This window comes from Lepidochelys olivacea, assembly GCF_965140295.1.
Source record: "Lepidochelys olivacea isolate rLepOli2 genome assembly, chromosome: 7".
Classification (NCBI taxonomy): domain Eukaryota; kingdom Metazoa; phylum Chordata; order Testudines; family Cheloniidae; genus Lepidochelys; species Lepidochelys olivacea.
Window position 1 is genome coordinate 18,570,789 of NC_140417.1, and position 18,845 is coordinate 18,589,633.

Below are 18,845 nucleotides of genomic sequence, written 5' to 3' on the forward strand. Positions count from 1 at the left end.
GAAAATGAAAAACAAAAAGTATATTTGTACATAAAAGTTGTTTATTTTTGTGTTTTCCCTCCCATCTTTATCAGTCAGATGGCTTCAAAGATTTCAAACTTTTTGCCCATCTTGGGTTTTGTGCAGTGCTCAGCACACAGGCCCAGTGCTGACTGAGGTCTTTGGACACTACTGAACCATCCTTGTTGTTTGTTACTAATGTATCAAATAAATGCCTAGAAAGGTGTATATGCCCAGAGGATAGTCATTTCCCCAAGCACAGTGTTTATATTCCAGGTGTTTCGAAATCATGACTAATATTTGAGAAAAGTTAAGCAGTTTTATTCAACAGGATGAGTCCACATCCAACCAGTGGCTTGATCTACATGGCATCATCAGCATACATGACAGAGGATCCAATCAGACATTCTAACCGAATGGCATTTTATCATACATTACAGAGACAATATCCATAGAGGGACAACAATCATTATACAAGGCAGTTTCTAAGGTTTTCTGGCATGAACAAAGAACAGCCACTCAGAAGCAGATCAGAATCAGGAGGTCTACTGACATATTGTGAAAACTGCAACACTGCTAGTAAATAATACAGTCCAGGATTTACAAAAAGAATCTATCAGGTATACTTCAGTCTAAGGAAGAAAAGTGCACTGTCATTATCATTAAAGGGACTGACACAATTACAATGGTTGCTTAGGAGCGTCTATACAGAACTAATATCAGCGTGGGTGCAATTGCTTTAAAGTCAGCATTGTTAAATGCATCAATGGGTCAACAGAAAGACTGCTTCAATGAGCCATGGGGGAGACAGGCCAAAGGAATGGCTAGACTAGTGACTACCTACTTCTGGGAGTTAACAGAAGTAGTTTTGATAAAGCAAAAGGAGGTTATTTTTGGGGGGAGGCAAAGACTCACAGCAACTGAGGGAGATGATTCAAGACTTTTGAATTTGCTCTGCACAGCAGAGAATCAACTTCTTAAAGAGCGCCCTTTCCTGGCCCATCCTAGAGACTTGGGCTCTCTGTTGATGTCTCTGTATTATAATCAAATGGGTGGAACAGTTTTCATTTGAAACAAGAGAAAATGATCCTTCCGGGTGAGCATTTCCAGCTGCTGCTTCGACCAATTTGTAAACTGTAAATTTCACAGTACCCTTACGTGAACAGAACTGAGATCATGTTGAAGTCTATAGAGAGGTACAAATTATCAAGATTAAGTTATTCAAAACATGAGCAGGTTCCAGTTATGATGCTTGTACAGCATACTGCAAGTGGTTTAATTTTGTGCTGAGCTGAATGACAGAAAAATACATATTTTTAATTTACAGTAGTCGCCCCAAACTGCAGTTTGACAGCAATATTAAAAAGGGGTAGTTTTTTTCTTTAAATTTAATAGTCTTTTTTAAAGGACTTGAAAAGCAATACACCCACAGCACGACATAACAGTACGTAAGAAATCATGATCTGTATACAGCTCCGAGTACATTAATTCCAAGCATTTGTTCTGGTGCTCAAAAGGCACTTAGATAAGAAAACAAGCATTAAAAAAAGCAAAAATAAAAGGTAATAATTTAATGCAAAAGACACTGGAATTTATACCACATCTTTTGGGGGGGGGGAGAATAAAGATGGTTTTGCTATTAAGTCATTGTTGAAAATATATATATAAAAAAAAGTCAGACTACCAAAGTGAGTGTTCTCAAGGAATTAAGTGGAAAAAATTACTGGCAATGATTACACAACAATTGTGCCAAATGGGGGCTTTTTCACTCCCCCGAAAAGCACATTTGCTGGTTCATTACTAGAACAGACTGACAGACCATTTGAACATCTGCTGCCCATAATGACAAAGGCAATGACCTCGGGGTTAGGAAAGGGGGGGCAGGGGGGAAAATCATGACCAAAAATAATTATCAATATGAAGTAATTGTGGTAATTACAAATGTCAACAATGTTAATAGACAAGTACGTAAACACCATTTCCTCTTGTAATACTATATTGAGGAACAATAGAATCACTACATACAGTACTTTCCCCCCACACACACTGTACACTGAAAGGTTAGGTTTGTGTTTTTGTTTTTATTTTATTATTTCTTACATTGAGCTATCTACTAAGTGCAAAGATTTGGTGAGTGGCATTGGCTTTCATCTAATTTTAACCTATTTTCTTTTTACAGTTTACATTTTAACAGTTACTTTCCAGCATTTAAGCAAGTACAGCAATATATAACAGACTAGAACAGGCAAGAGACAGTTAAGAGAAGAGGATATGTGGAAGTGAAACATGCTTGTGCACTGGACACAGAATAAGAACGAACACCTAATCAGTTCCATTGGATTTGTGTTAAGATTCCTCTATATCCAGTCAAGTAAATGTTACCTTGCACAAACCATAGGGTTTCCCATTGTTTTATGCACATGGATAAGTTATGGATTGGACTCCCAAATGAGAGGTGCTAACATGATAAGATTCAAAGGGCTAGATCACCCCACTGGTCTTTTCCATCTGTACATTCTATGACAGAAATATTGGATTGTTCACCTGGAGATGTGAAGGATTCTGCGTTCGGTGGTGGCGGCTCAGATGTCGGATAGAAAAGCAAAAGAACTTAAAAAACATGCCATGGGATGCTGAAAGAAGCTGAATTTTAATCTCAACTCCCAACGAGGCAGCAAGGTTTGTTCACTTATTTTGCTCACTGACCGCTACTGCAGCAGAAATCAGATTAAGGAAACGGAATTAAGGTGTGAAAAAGGCTAGTACAGCATCTGTGCGGAGTTTGAGTGAGACTCATCAAGACCTGTTTCATGTCTTCAGATGACATATGATTGTATGGAAAAAATCAAAATTAAACCACAGGTCAACTCTATGAAAAGCTGGTCAAGAAGTAAAACAAAAATAATAAAAAGAAACATGGAGTATCTTGTATTCAGTGATTAGAGAAGAGACTTAGTTATCAGACAAAATATCATGCAACCCCTAGTTCTTTCTGCATATTTTTTCTCTAGGTTAAATGTTCAGAGGAAAAATAAAATATAACTTCTTTTGCATAAACTCATACTGCTGTATTATATAGTACAGTACAGAAAGTGCAAAATATCACCCCATCAGATCAGTTATGCGTCTGATATGGTCAAATATGGCTCATGCTTTTCATGCAAGACGACAATCTGAATCAAGACCCTCGTGTACTGCTGTGCAACTTTAAATAAAGGAATGTTATCTTTTCAAAGCCTCCTTGCCTGTTTAGTCCCAATTTGTTAAGATGTCATTAGTTAATAAAAGGCCAGGGGAGAAGGGGAAATGAAACATTTCAATACTTTATAAGTTAGCCTATTTATTTTTTACCACAGGTTTCTTACTAGTCCTTGTCGGTTTTGAAATCTTCAAGACAACCTAAGTTTTGTGGTTTCTTTTTGTACACACCTAGCACTGCTATGTCGTGGAGTAGATATTTATACACTTTATCCCAGTATATAAACTAAAGGAATAAAATGTTTCACTTGGCCGTATCATATTCTGTACAACCTACTGGCTGGGTAACAGCCGCAAGATTCAGAGGTGAAACGAAGAAATCTTAAGACTGAATGCAAAGAAAAAGAAATCCACCCAGCTTGTTGAGAACGGTCACTAGATGCATTTCAATTTCTTCTCTGTAGGCCAATAGTTGAGCAAAAACAGCATGTCTTCTCTTTTTTTTTTAAATGCCAGCTACTGCAGAATAGAAATTCCAGGATTGATCTTGTATTGCTTGATGCTCAGTTGCTCCACACACGCACGCACACACAAGTATTCTCAAAAAAATTAAAATCAACCAAACAACTTTAGAGAGGAAATTTCAGGGCAAGTTTCTGAGGTAAATCTACTAAAAAAAAAATTATTGAACTTTGTACACTTTATATATATACTTCTACACAGATTGTTTATTCTCCAGTGACAATACGCAGGACAGCCATCTTATTCTGCCATACAGTTTTACTGCAATCTTGGTAAAATGCTTCTGCACCGATGTGTGTATCTATAATGGAATTGTTAGGTCTCAGGCCTACACACTGGTTTTCCTACTGAAGTTTTCTTCAGAGCATAATTTTTCCATCTTTTCCTTTTAAAGAACAAGACTGTTTGCAGAGTTATGATTTCCACTCAAAAAAAAAAAAAATCCAGATATTGACTTTTTTCCACCCCTCAACTAAGAATCCCTTGCTGCAGAGCTACATGGTGCCTGATTTATCCGAGGAGCTATTGGGGTAAATCTTCTCTGTGGGCGTCACTGCAGGACTGCCCATTCCTGAACTGCTACTGCTGCTTGATCGGTGTTGAACCACCGGTCTGACGGGTCTCATGGGTGGAGGCCTAAGCTGAGCCCCAGCAAGCCGGGCTGAGAGGGCTGGTTTAAAAGTAGTCATCATTTCAGTGGTGGAACTACTGCTGCGTCTCATGGCGGCATCAGGGTCTCGAATCATGATGGTGTGAAGTGGGCTGGCAGGTTCTGAGTTGACAGAGCCCCCTTGAGGAGTCTTCATTGGCTCCAGGGTGTCAAGAACGACATCAGGGGCCTGCTTCACAGTGTTCTGTCTCTCGAGCTCACGCAGCTCATTCAGAGCAGTGCTCATGGTCTTCTCAATATCCTGTCAATGTGATAAGCAAAAGTGTCATCAGCATCCCTGCATTTTAGCATTGCTTGGGCTTTTCTGCAGTTAACTCTGCCGTCCAATGGAGCTTTACCCCGTCTCAGCCTAAGTGCAGTTGTTTTCTGCCTCACCATGGCCATATGCCCTTAAATCCTGAGAACTCCTGAGCTTCTGCGACTGCACTGACATGAGGTGCTGGTGCTCACCACCTCTCATGAGCTGGCCTCTAAAGAAGGAGCTGGCTCTGAGAGGAGATGTAAAACCCAGGTCCTGACCACAGGCAGGCACCATGCATCTTTGAAATCCTGCACCTTTAACATCAATGGGAGTTCTGGCAATGATTTCAAAGGCAGCAAGTCCTAAACACCCTATAATATCATGTAAAGTTAACCCCCAGAACCCAGTGCAATTCCAGGTGGGGGAATTAATTTTTGCCTACCTCCCCTATGCAGTTTGTTTGATACAATATTCTTCTCCATTCTCTGACCTAAGTTATCATGCAGTGTTGTTGTCTCTCAGCAGTTACCAAGCTCTGCTCTAGAGACGGCTGCATTTCACTGATGGGAGGCATATCCCTTGCTGTATCTACTTTTACAGATGTGTGGTAAGTCTGAATTATCTAATGTTTATAAAGTGTTTTGTGGTCTTTGGATAGTGTTCAAGGTATTATCATCAACAAGAGGGAGTCAAAAGATCACTATCAGCCAGGTTAGGACCCACAGCTAGGTTTCATTAAATATAAAAGAGTTACAAAATTAGCAATATTTTCACAGGGCCAGATCCAAAGCTGGTGTAAACTGACATTGCTCCATTGACTTTGATAGAATTACTGATTTATACCACTTGAGGATCTGGCCCATGATTTTAAAAAAAGACTAAGAAAACCATTTGATATTTTGGTCTGTTCTTAGTTGTGATATATCTCCTTTCCCCTCCCCCCCCCAACTCAGTGTTTGCAGCTCGGGTGCCACTTCCATGAGCTAGTGCATGAGAAGCATGTGAGAAGCATGAGTGTGTGAAACTGACAGAGGCAGATTGTTTGCACTGGGCAACCAAACAGCAATGCAGGAAGTAAACAAAGAAAATCCAGTGGTGGAAGAGGAAATGAGACTGGAACACTTCTTTAAATATACTGTTAGCTGGACTTTTAGTTTGCCAGGACCAGCAAACAACCAACTAGAAATATTCCCAGGCTGAAAATACACCAGCACACGCCCATGTGACCTCAGTGGGAAAATGCCGGTAGGAGAGAGCAGACCTGAACTGCTCTAACTTACTCCAGAGGCTGAACTGGGCTCTGGGGGGTGCAAAGGTGGCACAAGGCACAGCTGAGTCATTTACTGTGGCAGGCTCTGCTTTTCACTTAACCTCTATAGCCTGCGGTAGCTTATTTCTTTCTCACCAACGCTCTTGCCGCTGGCATTTCTTCCTACATTGGGAATAATGGGCTCAAGTAGGAAGGGGCCAGTTCTCATGGTAGTGATTTGTGAAGCATTGAACAAAGCGCTCTTCTTGGCATCCGCGAGATAATAATGTTTTATACGGTTCACTGCTTTGAATGGTGAAGTGGACCAACTGCCTGGAATACAAAAAGAATCCCTATTTTCCTGAGAAAAAGCAGGTCTGGAATAATGGTATTTACAACAAATCCATTTTTGAGAACAAAAATATGGCATATACCTTTAAAAATAAAGCAGACACATGGCTTAGGCTTGCTGTAGCAAAAAAGTGTCATAATAACAATGAGCAACAAAGGAACAACATGCGAGCATCAGGCAACAGCCCCCACGGAAGAGACTGAGGTGTGAAAAGCTCAAGAAGCGCTTCATTAAAACCAAACAGCTACACAAAATCTCTGGGCAGCCCAACCACCAACCTTCACAGAGGGAGGAGGCACAATCCAGAGAAAAAAGAACAGGAGGACTTGTGGCACCTTAGAGACTAACAAATTTATTTGAGCATAAGCTTTCGTGAGCTACAGCTCACTTCATCGGATGCAAACAGTCCAGAGAAAGAAAATGCTCCCCCACTCACACCGTCCGGCCAATTTTTCTGAAAGACTGCCCAGCATGCCAACTTCCTTGAATTCAAACGCACAACATGCCTGACGTTCCACCGCCTTGCATTGTGTGCCATCACTGACACCTGTGTAAAGCAGAGGTAAACTCCGGATTCTCTCCTCTCAGTGGAGAATGGCACAGTTTTATACCTACTTTCACAGGAGGCAATAGCTACACAAGGGGGAAGGTGGTATCGCGGCTTCTGTTATGTTTGGATCACAAACAACACTCTCTGATCTTGTATGTATCTGTGTATCAATGGCCCACGACAGACCTCAAAGCACCTTGCAGTTTTGTGCCCTGACTCTGGTATGAATTCTGTGAGGTAGAGTTGCCCCTGTTGTGAGTTGGAGCTGCAGCTGAAAGATCTTAGCTTCTGATTTCAACAGGTCTCACAGGCTACATGTAGCCTGGTCAGTACTTGAATAGGAGGCATCCGTTAAAAAATTAAGAGTACTTCAGGATGTGTTGCTGGTAAATTAGGAAGCAGTAATGAATCAATATTGAACCCACTGCGTATCACAGTGCTAGAGGGCACTGTGTCGCGCGAGAGAACATTTTTTGGATTAGACATAAAATGGGAGGTCTGGCCACATATGGTTACTAACAAACCTAAGGTGTGTTTTCCAAAAGCAGGGATGTTAGCCCTGGGTATCTCAATCAAATTCTTATTGGAGTAATTAAGTTCTGTCTCTTTAAATCCCCCCTGAAGTTCTAAATAGAGACAGTATTCCTCTTTAACTTCCTGTCCTGTTCATGAACAGCCACCAGATTTCATCCTACAGGTGGCTGCAATGCAGTGGTGGGTGAAGAGATTCCTCTAGATAATTGTAAAGGGCTTTGAGATGAAAGGCACTCTGTACTGTACCTCCAGTCTCCACAGCACACAGAGCCATCTAACAGCCCTCTTACCTCAGCAAGTGCTTCCGCTTCCAGAGATTTCTGATCTCCAAGACTACTGTGCCGAGTAGACCCACAGGTCGATCTCAGTGGGTGGCCATCAGACAAGGCCTTCCTGTCTGGATAATTGATGCTGCCGGCGCTGCCAAATGTGGCCATTCTGCGCTTCTCAGGGCTCTCAATCCTGCCTCTGTTGAGTGGTATTTTGTGGGGGCTGCTAGGACATGCTGCTGCTCGAGGAGGGGTGTCTATACCAGGACCCATCCCTCTTGGGGGGCTATGGGTGTCCCCTCCACTCCGACGACGAGGGATGGCTGCGCCATCAGATCTCAACCTTACTCTGCAAAGAATTCATTGAAAAGCAGTTAAATTAGATCATTACCTGGCATTTCAGATTTGATTGCATGCTGTGAAATCCCCAGTGGATCAGCTCTGAAAGCCCATATCAAGTCAAAATATCGATCTTTCACCATGAAAGAACCCAGCCAACAGGGGTGCTACAAATTTTGGAGAGTGCCAAGAAGCAGCAACCATAATATTTTGAAGGCTGTTCGAACTGATGAATCTGTTTGGCTCCCTTCTAGTTTAAATATGGCATAAATAGTACAAGTTGTTCTCTGGTTCTTACTGCATCGTAACATTGTAATTATCCTGCCCTCAATGGTGTGTCACAATATATTTGTCTTTCACAGTAAAAGGCCACCCATACCAAAGTGGATCAATTGCCCTACCGGCCCATTACTCCCCCAAATCCATAGTCTGGAATATGATCTGTCGGAGACTGGATGTCATTCTTTGATGAGGCTTTATCATCCAGCAAGGGTCCACTGCTTGCCTCGCTGTCTGCCTTCTGACTCAAACTGTCGGAGAATGCATCATCCCTATGAGAAATGAAACTCTGCATCAGGCAGGCAGATAACGGAGTGCCTCACACATGAAAGAAGAGTGTGGCCTCTTAGCATTTTCATACCTTTGGAACCCTAATGCATCCACTCCAACCAGGGGGGGAAATAACATTCATTAGCACCCAACAAGGAGAGAGTGGGGTCTAGCGGAAGAAAAGGAGGCCAGTCTTGAGTCCTAGTCTTGGTTCTGCCATTGTGTCACCTGTGGCAAGTCCCTAAACTAGAAGCCGAAATCTTGGCCTGAACATCTTCAAACCAGATCCAAAATTAACAGTGAGCTGAACCCGAGCCCCAGATCCAAACTCCCCTGAAGTTAGGGAAAGTTTGACTCTAAGCTTCATGGCTCAGGCCTGGTCTCTACAAACCTCCCTGTGCTTCAGTTTAGCCATTTATAATGCAATCCTAGGTACAGTACCTATTCCACAGAGGCATGGTGAGACACAATGAGTGAGTGTTTGTCCGGGGCACTTGAATCCTTGGATTAATGGCCATCTAGATGCAGTGTAAGCCTCAAAGATAATCAATGGTGCAGTGCAAATTTACACCTGCCGAGGATCTAACAGTGAATCTGGACTGCTCAACTCTATTCTTTTATGGAGCCAATGACTGACATGTTTCAAACCTCTTGGAGCTTTACTAATTATTTAGGTGCTGTTCTACTCTTGAACAAGCAGCAGCATCTGAGCCAGTAACAGGAGAAAGGTACACATGACCAGCTAGAAACTTGGCAAGGAGACAAAAAAAATAAACTCAGCACGTGGCTCGGTTCAGTTATTGGCCACCCCATGGAAGGTACAAATATCTTCACACTAGTTACTTATGAAACTAGGGAGCAGTGTTGGGGAGCGGACAGGCAACCTAACTGCTCTGGTAGGCAGAAGAGCCTTTCATGGTAAGAAACCCAAACCCTCAGATGTGTGCTTTCCTGAAAGGCTCAGCTGGTAACATGACATGAGCAGAGGCCCCAGGTCTTTCACACCTTTGGGCATCAGAAGCTGAGGGTGCAGTGGAAGGCTGAAACTTGGAGCTTGGGACAAGGTCCCTGAATGTCCTGCGTCCCTCTGAAATATCTGGTAGTCACTGACCATTTATGGCCTGATCCAAAGTCCATTAAACTGGTGGAAAGACTTCAACAGGCCTGGGGAACAGGCTCAGAGCAAATGCTCTTTTGTTTCCTCTGCCACCAGGGTAGCTCTGTATGTAACATGCCTTTGGTGTCTGCATTAGCTTCTTCCCTAAAATTTCCCACCCAGCTCCACTGTTCTAGTGTACAATGACTGCTAGCACTTTCACTACAGAGGCATCTAAACACCTCCTGTATCCAGAGCCCAGCCCCCACGTAAGTTAGAGCAGTCATTGTGGCTTTTTCTCAGCTGCCTATAGGCCACGCTGTGGTCTCAATAGCTGGAGCATGCATGCACCCTCTTGCCTCTGACATATCCCTGTTCCAGGGTATCCAAGGAGGGGCTGACAAAGAGCTGCCTGCACCTGCTCTATGCTGTGCAGGTAACACCTGTGCACCAGGGGAATTCCCAGCTCGGAGAACCTGACGGGAGTGGTGCAAAAGGGCTGGAAGACAGTCAAGAACTGGACTGTTTTTAGTTTAATATGTTTAATCATCACTTGAAAGTGGGGGAGTGGGAGGGAGTCAGATTAAAACGAAAAAGCGTGATGAAGGCTGTGTAAATAGCTGAAAGGCCTGAGCACCTGAGAGACTGCCAATCGCTCCTGGGAGAAATCCATTTGGGATCAAATAAGCTCCCTGGCTGTCCTCTAGGGCCCAATGCTGCAAAGTGCTGAGCATCTTCAACTCCCACTGCAGTCACATTGCAAAAGGAACTCAGCACCGGCCAGGACTGAGCCCCAAGTTTCTGATAAAGGCCCCAAGGAGCCCATCCTTGCAAATCCTGCTCATTTTATTTCTTGGCAAAGAAATGCCCTGCAAGGGTTGTCCACATGCAGGTTTGTTTCACAAAAAAACAGCAAAAAATAAATGTCAGTTGATGGACAAAAATGCAGTAGATATTTACTAAGATTTTTTTCAGGCTTCATCCCATTTCAGACCCCACAGAGCGTATCTATGCCGGGAGCAGGTTTAATTGTAAAAATCAGCCACATCAGGTACATTATTAACATATTCTGATTTGTATTTATTATGCTGTGCAGATAAATTAGCCCCCAATACCGTCTGGTTAACAGTTCACCTAATGAAAAAAAAAAGTGCTCTCATTTAGTATTCAAAGAATTATTGGATGCAAAATAATGCAACAGTACATGTCAGAAATTGTCTGCCTATATTGCTGGCTCAGCTCTTTCATGTATGTATTCAATAATACAGTGCTGAAAGAGACATGCAGTGGTTTAATAATTGCCATTCAAGCAAAGAACAAAGGTAAGAAGATAAAATTTATTTGCAATCAAAGATGGGAAGAATTCTTAAAACAAATAAAAGAACATTTTAAAAAGTTGCCAAGTGACTTAGGAGCCTCCCAAGTCCCATTTTCAAAAGTGACTTGGGCACTTAGGAGTGGCTCATTGACTTTCAATGAGACTTTGGCTCCTAAATGCCTGAGTCACTTTTAAAAATGGGAATTGGATGTTTTTGAAAATTTTGCACCAAACTCCCAAAGCAAATTAAGGGGAGAAAAAAAACCATTACAGTTCATCCAGTGAGTGTAGATTACAAATGTCTTGCTTAAGAGGTATGGATTAATTGTTAGAGCACAGGACCAAAAGCCAGGAATTCCTGATTCTTGGCTCCAACACTAGACCTCTCTGCCTCAGTTTCACCATCTGTCTGAGCTTGACACCCACTCACCTGCACCACAGGGCTTTTGAATGATTAGTCAATGTCTGTGCAGTGTTTTGAAAATGAGCAGAGCTACAAGTGTTATTATTCATGATGGCTTTCGATTTGAACAGCATTTTACAAAGAAATTAGTCAAGATTTAACGCCTGAGGCCAAGACTTTCTGAAACAGGAGCCTACCGTTACCTGCCTTAGCTAAGATTTTCAAATAAGCCTCAAGGAGTCAGGTGCCCAAATGCCACTGAAATTCAATGAGGCATTTAACTCCCTTAGGCTCCTTTGGAAACACCGGCCCTGTGCCCATATTTTAGATACTTAAATAAACGGGCAGATTTTCAAGTGTGTGCAGACCCAATGGCTTGCACTGAAGTTAACAGGACTTTTGTTTCTTTCACAAACAGCTTAAATCCTGGCTTTTGGACATCAGGGATGTGCAGGCCCCCCACAAGCTCTCAGCACTTTTGAAAAATCAGGCCACTCATTTAGGTGGCTAAATAAGGCTGTAGAAGCCTAACTGTAGACACAGTTTTGACACTCTTGCCCCACTTAAATTGCCCACTCACATGTCTTGTACAACTATGTACTGATGTGGTATGAGGCCATCCACACCGTTATGGCGCCCTTCCCACCAGTCCTCCGATGCACGATGGTACAAGAGGAGCGAGGCTCCTTTCTTAAAGGAGAGCTCTCGCAGGGACCGACCAATGTAGTCAAACTTCGCTATTGCTTCAATCTGTTCCACTTCTGAAAAAGAGAGAAAACAAAACATATATAGGCATGGTCTCCTCAGAAATCACCTGAGCCCCATCAGAGGCCTCATACCCACATGACATTGATACGACTCTCCATGCTTCCTGACAACATTTTCTACTATGTACTGTCCATCCTTCTAGGACTGCTAAATTCTCATTGGTTTTCCAGACTCCCATGCAAGAGGAGACAAAGAAAAGCTACAAAGCTAATGGGAAGTAATTAAAATTTCATTGCATGTAAGTGATGTTCCCAGCTGTGCCACCATATTTATTCATGGCCACCCATATTTATAAAGTCTTTTCTTTTGGTTATGGATTCCGATTCTTCCTAGGTGGGGGACATTGTACATTTCACTCACATCCCTGGGATCAAATCAGCACTTGGCTACTGCTTCAGATTAGATTTCACCCCTTTTCTTTATTCTGGAGGCAGTTTGGTCTGAATTATTAATGGGTAGCAAATACTCTCGGAGGATTCCCATCGGGAGAGTGAATATAAAACCTGAGCTATGCTGATACCCACCATCCATCATCAAATCACTTCTCTAGACTCCCCCCACTACTCTGCCACACCGCACCCCATCCAATCTGAGCGCCACCATTCATCAGATATTTCAGAATCAGTGTCTAGAGGCCAGATTTTCAAAAGAGCTCAGCTGCCATTACAGCACCAAAATTAAGTGGCCAGGTTTCCAAAACATGCAGCAGCAGTCAGTGCACTGAGCAATTTTTAAAATCTGGCCCAGAGTGTCACCATGGGAGGGGCTGGGTGCTGAGCACTTTTGAAAAGCTGTCTTTTATTTAGGTGCCTGACAAGTAGCAGAGCTCTTTTGAAAATCTGGTTCCAATTGTGAACGCTGAGCACTTGAAAAATCAGACCAGCAACTCTCCTGAAAAGCTGTTTTTGCAATAGCAAGGCAGAGACGACATCTCCCTCAGGATTGTGAGAGCGCTAGACTGCACAGTGCATTACTTAAAGCAGTTTATCAGATTCACATTAAATGCAAATTATTGGATTTAGGCAGCAGTGTGCACCACTCAGCCCACTACCAAGGCCATCAGTAGGTGCCAGCAAGAGAACAGCTTATGTAGCCTGGTTTTCTTCGACACCTGCCTCTTGTTTTTAAGCCCTATCTGCAATGCAGAAAAATGGGGACCGACAGGGGCAGCAGCAAAGCTAAATAGGGCAAATTAACCTTGATCTTTCAGATCTGCCCCATTCTCATTAAAATATGGAAACTTCCTTCATTCCATCTGCTGCCTCTTTGAATTGCAGGCTCAGCACCTGCTGGTAATCAGGATCTGACCTACCCTTCTGCTTAGCAACAAAGAAGGAATGAGGCAGGCAGTGCTAGGGAGGGGGAATCTGCAATATATTGACAGACTCCCCAGTCTTCTCTCTCTTGTGACACCATCCCCCATTGTTTGAGATGTTCCTTTGTGCTAGATCGGTCACCCTACGATACATATTTTTGCTCAGTACAAATGATGTGACATTTGGGGCTATTACGGGAGGGAAGGCAGATCAATGGAGGAAGCTCACTGGAGAAACATAATAGGAGAGGCTATCAGAGGAGCTTTCAGAGCCCTGATAAAATATTGAGCTTTTCAGCAGGGAGTGTGCATGGGGGGTAAAGAGAGAGACAGAGTATGTAAATTCATCAAATAAAGCCGCTCTTCTTCTCCACACTTGCATCACAGTTAATCACCCGGAAACTCAATCAGAACTATTAATGTGACCATCCAAGCATAAAATTGGCTAAATGGCAGCTTGCTCTCCTTCACCTTTGAGTCACAGTAGCTCCAGTTTGCAAAAACGTAGAGTGCCTTTTTTGTTAAAGACCCATTTCCAATCATCTGAATTATTAGATGAATTATTACATCTCCTTCCTGCCCCTTGTGCCATCTTTTTACAGGGCACCAATTAGGGCCACTTATGCCATTTCCACATCAAGTGTCAGAAAGGCATTCAGGGTTTTACAGCAGTCGAAGAAATCAGTGGAAACAACCGCAATAAAGAAAGTAGACCACAGGTGTGCATAGCAGTGCCTCACACAGATTTTAAAGTGCACCTTCACTCTGCAAAGTAACTCAATTAAAAAGGCATCTGGGACTCTGGCTTTATCATCTCTTAATAATCCCAAGACAAATTTGTTTAGTTTACAATTATTTTTCCAAAAAGCCACAGCTGCAAATGCAACCTGGATATGGAAAGCAAACTGGGCTCTATTTTGGTTTGTGCATCACAGCTAGAAAAGAAAGATTCTGCCCTCATTGTCACCTAAGCAATGCCCTTACAATCAGCATAGATTGCAGAGATTTCAGTGATGGATAACTAGGTCCCGCATGTGGAATTTAGTTAACAAGTCTGTTGCCAGAACAGAATCCAGCACCTCCCATCATAGCTGCCTCAGCTCCACAGGTCTGAAAGGAGTCAGACAAAGTTCAGATTTATTCGTGTCACTAAAGAAAGCAGACCTGACTGTGAATAAATAGAGGGAGCAGATGTTTTGAAGAAGAACGGAACCACTTTGGCTAAGGTTTCTCTTCAGAGTAGGGCCATTGGGTGGGTGTGACCCACAGCCCACTGACGTCAATTGAAAGACTCCAAGTGATTCCAGTAGGCTTTGGATCAGTCCCTTGAAATTCATGACTCTTCCTGTGGTACGCACAAGAACGTGGAGGTGAATGGAAAGGGGGTCTCAAATACAACAGGCCCTCCCCGCTGCCCTAGGCTGTACTTGTTGGTCACTTTCACACAGCAAGTCTCTATTGCTCTTTCCCCCACCACTCACATATCCATCAGGTGGTGACCATATTGTAAAAACAGGGGCCAAAAGCCAGCCTGGTCACCTGAATTCCAAATTAAAAAGAGAAGAGCTCACTGTCGGGATTAACGGGAGTATAAGGGGCAGTTCTGAATGCACTGTTTTAAAGCTCTCACAATACCACGGAATGAGACAGAAATGTATCCTGTGGCCTCCTGCACTCCCCTGGCCATGGTCTATGTTGATTAGATCCCTCTAGAGTGTTCATTAATATGCACATACACCGTCAGGCACATTGCAACATCTTCCCCCCTAAACAACCATATGGTAGTCCAAGCTAATTTGATTAGGAGCAAAATACACATTGCTTTCCTCCACACATGTTCCCCTGGCTCTTCCTACTCAGACTCAATTTTCCGCTGTTTATGTCTACACTCACCATCATCGCTGGTGTGTGGCTCCGTGCCGTTGTCATGGTCCACTTCATCAATGGTGCCCGGCTCGCTGTGGGGGCTGTCACTAACATTGAACAGTTGAAAAAAAGATACAAATGTAGTTTAAAAAAGAAGAATTAGATTCTACTTGCAGACTACACAGTAAAACAAGTTCTTGGGGCAAAATCCTGATGCCACTGAAGTCCATGGGAGTTGTGCCTTTGACTTTAAAGGGGCCAGGATTTCACCCTTTGTTTGTTTTCAAATAATGGCTCATCTCTGAACTTGCTCTCAGAAGACAGAGACTTTCATTCTATGAAATTCATATACAGGGCCTGAATCTCCACTGTCCAGCACCTCATGTCATCACTTACACCTGTGCAAAGCAGGGGCAAAACAAATTCTCCATTCACCCACTCGGTCTCAACGGTGGTATCATTTCACACTCTTATTGTACAGGCATTCACTGTGACAGCAGGTGCGAATCATGGGAGGCCCACAGGGATGAATGAAAGCTTTAAACACCTTGAACTTCAGGAATTTTGATCTAAAATTTTGTTTGAGCCCATTATAAAAACACTGACTCACTGTAAAAATTCAGATCTGAATCCAGGTTTGGATTTCAAGTACCCCCAAAATTCCTTGGTATCGATTACTGAGATCCTTTGTTTGAGCCTGGGTTAATGTCTTATAGTTTCCTCTGAATTGTGACTTTAAAGGGGCTCTTTCTGCAGCAGAAATGACCTGTGCAGTAAATCTTGCCCATTCCCCAATTCTGATAAGCAGAACTCTGAAGTGAAAACTCCCATTGAAGCAACTGTTCCTTTTTAACATTCACAAGAGAAGGCCAGAACAAGACATATAGAGAGATGGGTCCCAAGCCAAACACTGGCTTCATAATCTTGAGTCAATGGAACTTTTGTATGCATAACAACTGAGTAAAGAACTATGGGACTTCGATCAAAATTCCCAATTCAGGAGAAATTTGGTCACAACAACTGACCTAAAATTCAGCTTCTGTGTTAACAAGATTAACAAGTATGAAATCTTAGACCTAGAGAATTTTTGTTTAGCATAAATGCAAATACATTTTTAGAAAAAAAAAAACCCAACTGTTGTCCTGAACTAATGTGGGAGGACTGGAAAGGGAAACTAACCATAAGCAAACTAGTCCATTGTCACTAGCAAAGCTGAGAGAAATGTGAAACATAACCAAGTTGCTACAGAAAAGCAAAGCAGATTTGTCAAATTCTCTTCGTTTTACTAATCTATGGTGTTACAGTAGAACCTCGATTTTAGAACCCCCAAACTTACAAATGACCAGTTCTACAAAGCATTTTCTCAACAAGGGTGTGGGAAGTGATGTTGATGAAGAACAAGCCGACATCCCTTCACATCCCAAAGCCCTCAATGCACTGGAAATGGCTTTGCAGTGGTTTGAAGGACAAGAAGAAAATGCCGCTGTGCACCATTCTGCAACGTATGCATTGCACTGACTGTAAGTTTGAGATGTTCTGTTTCATGACATTTGTGATTTTATGAACTCCTCTGTTCCCAGGGAGTTGTCAAACAGGGATTCTACTGTTTGGATAAGGATGCAGTAGCAAGGGATAAAGCCAGATCCTCAGCTCATGTAAACGAATGTCCTTCCAGCCAAATCAGTCAGTTGTTCCAATTTACATCAAATTTACACCAGTTGAGAATCAGATCCATGATGTTTATAACAGGAAGAACTGAATGAATTTCCACCTGGGGTTTACCCCAGACCTGTAAGGCCTGAGTGCTTGGCCCAAACTTCCCAAAGGCATTCTGCCCATCCCAATCTCTTAAATAGCTGCTTTTATAAGCCATTTCCCAGAACTCATGTGAACTGCAGTTAACCCCTTGTTCATCACGCACCAACTAGTAGCCCTGCATTGTCATAGACTCACTCTTGGCTTACAATGGAAAAAGATAAAGCTAGAGAGAGAAGTCTGGCCCTGTTTAGAGCACTAAAGTTGCTTATTTCAATCACCCATGTCTTACCAATACTCTTCCCCTCCAGTCATGCATTTCTCATACACAGGTCCTTCCAGCTCTCTGTGGTTGGGGAAGATGCCCTCGTGATTTATGATGATGGTTTTGATGACCTCATTTACATGGGCTTGGCAGGACACCGGATCCTGCCCGTCTGGAATGTGCATCAAAGTTGGTCCAAAGCAGATGGCCAGGTTGTAGGGATCCATCATGTTCTCATCACTGTACTGTGACAAGCTGCAAACACAAGCAACCCACAGGTAAAGTTCTGAGCCGTCTAATGTTGGCGCCAAAACCCAGCACTACAGAGAGTTCATGCAGTCATGCCTAGGAAAGACATTAAACCAGAGCAGACACCAAAATATTAACAAACAAAATGCCTGTCAGCATTTGACTTGACAAGAAAAGGGAGGCCTCTGGAAAAGAGGGGAGCTAGCAGCTCAGTTAAATAAGAACCAGATAAACAGACTCACTGATTGAGGAAAGCAAAGAGGTATCTCATGACAACAATGACAACTCGGGGCAGAGTAATGATGATTTGCTGGATCTGGTGCACTCTTTCTGCAGGGTTCTCCATTTCTGGAACACAAGAATACATGGTAGAGTTATATGGTCAGGCACTTGCCTGAAGGGTTCTAGTGGCTAAACAACATAGTAAAGCATGGACTTTTATCCAGATCTAATAGCCTGACATGTAAGGGGGAAAAAACTTTGTGTTTCCAGACAGATCTGATTTATAATATGACACTAACGACCAAACATAGAAACATGTCTACCAAAATTGTGCAGCTCTGTGTGTACAAATGCCCATTTATGCCTGTAAATGTAGAATTTGCATGGAGAAATTCAGCGCATGCATTAAATTCTGCATCTAATTGAAACTAGATATTTCCATGGCTACATCTTTATTACCCGTATTTATACATTTGATCCCTAAACAGCTACTGCCATTTTCCAAAGGATTTGATAACAAAAGTTCTTCAGCTTTCCTATCCTACTTCTGTTTTAATTTTCTTTACTGCTTTATGGGCCTAATCCTGAGGTCCTTACTTAAGCTTGGTCTACACTAGAAAATTAAGTCGGCTTATCTGTATCACCTATGGGGTGTGAAAAATGCACATCCCTGAATGGCGTAGTTAAACTGGCCTAATGCTCAGTGTAGACAGCCCGAGGTCAACATTAGATCTGTTGACCTAGCTATCGCCTGTTGGGGAAGTGGCTTATCTACACCAGCTTGAGAACTCCTCCCATCGGCGTAGGTAGTGTCTACGCTGAAGAGCTGCAGTGGTGCTGCTGTAGTAGCATTTCAAGTGTAGACAAGTCCTTAGTCTTTCACTGAATCCTTGCTCTGTTTTTACTCACGTCCAACTCCCATCGACCTCAAATGAGAGTTTTGCCGGAGTACACTAACTCAGGACAGGATTTATCCCTCTATGCACACAATCAAAGCTAACATACTGTATTCAAAGCTGATCTATTTCTTTATGAAGTGTGACTTCAGGGACGTAGCGTGAGCATAGTGTTGGGAATACAGATGAGCGCACTGGTTTACATATGACCCACGCTAT

The 18,845-nt window shown here is 42.8% G+C and overlaps 1 protein-coding gene across 2 annotated transcripts in view; it reads right to left on the reverse strand.

Moving 5' to 3' along the window:
* Positions 1-299: 299 nt before the first annotated feature.
* The window catches only part of SRGAP3 (SLIT-ROBO Rho GTPase activating protein 3), a 223,298-nt gene continuing 204,752 nt past the window's right edge, over positions 300-18,845 (reverse strand). For both annotated transcript variants that reach the window (XM_084632856.1, XM_084632855.1), the window contains exons 16-22: positions 17,751-17,856; positions 17,287-17,514; positions 15,267-15,346; positions 11,871-12,051; positions 8,326-8,475; positions 7,607-7,934; positions 300-4,631 (exon numbers count right to left, since the gene is read on the reverse strand). In XM_084632856.1, the coding sequence (XP_084488982.1) occupies positions 4,215-4,631; positions 7,607-7,934; positions 8,326-8,475; positions 11,871-12,051; positions 15,267-15,346; positions 17,287-17,514; positions 17,751-17,856 (1,490 nt within the window). In that variant the 3' untranslated portion in view covers positions 300-4,214. The remainder of the gene's footprint in view (positions 4,632-7,606; positions 7,935-8,325; positions 8,476-11,870; positions 12,052-15,266; positions 15,347-17,286; positions 17,515-17,750; positions 17,857-18,845) is intronic.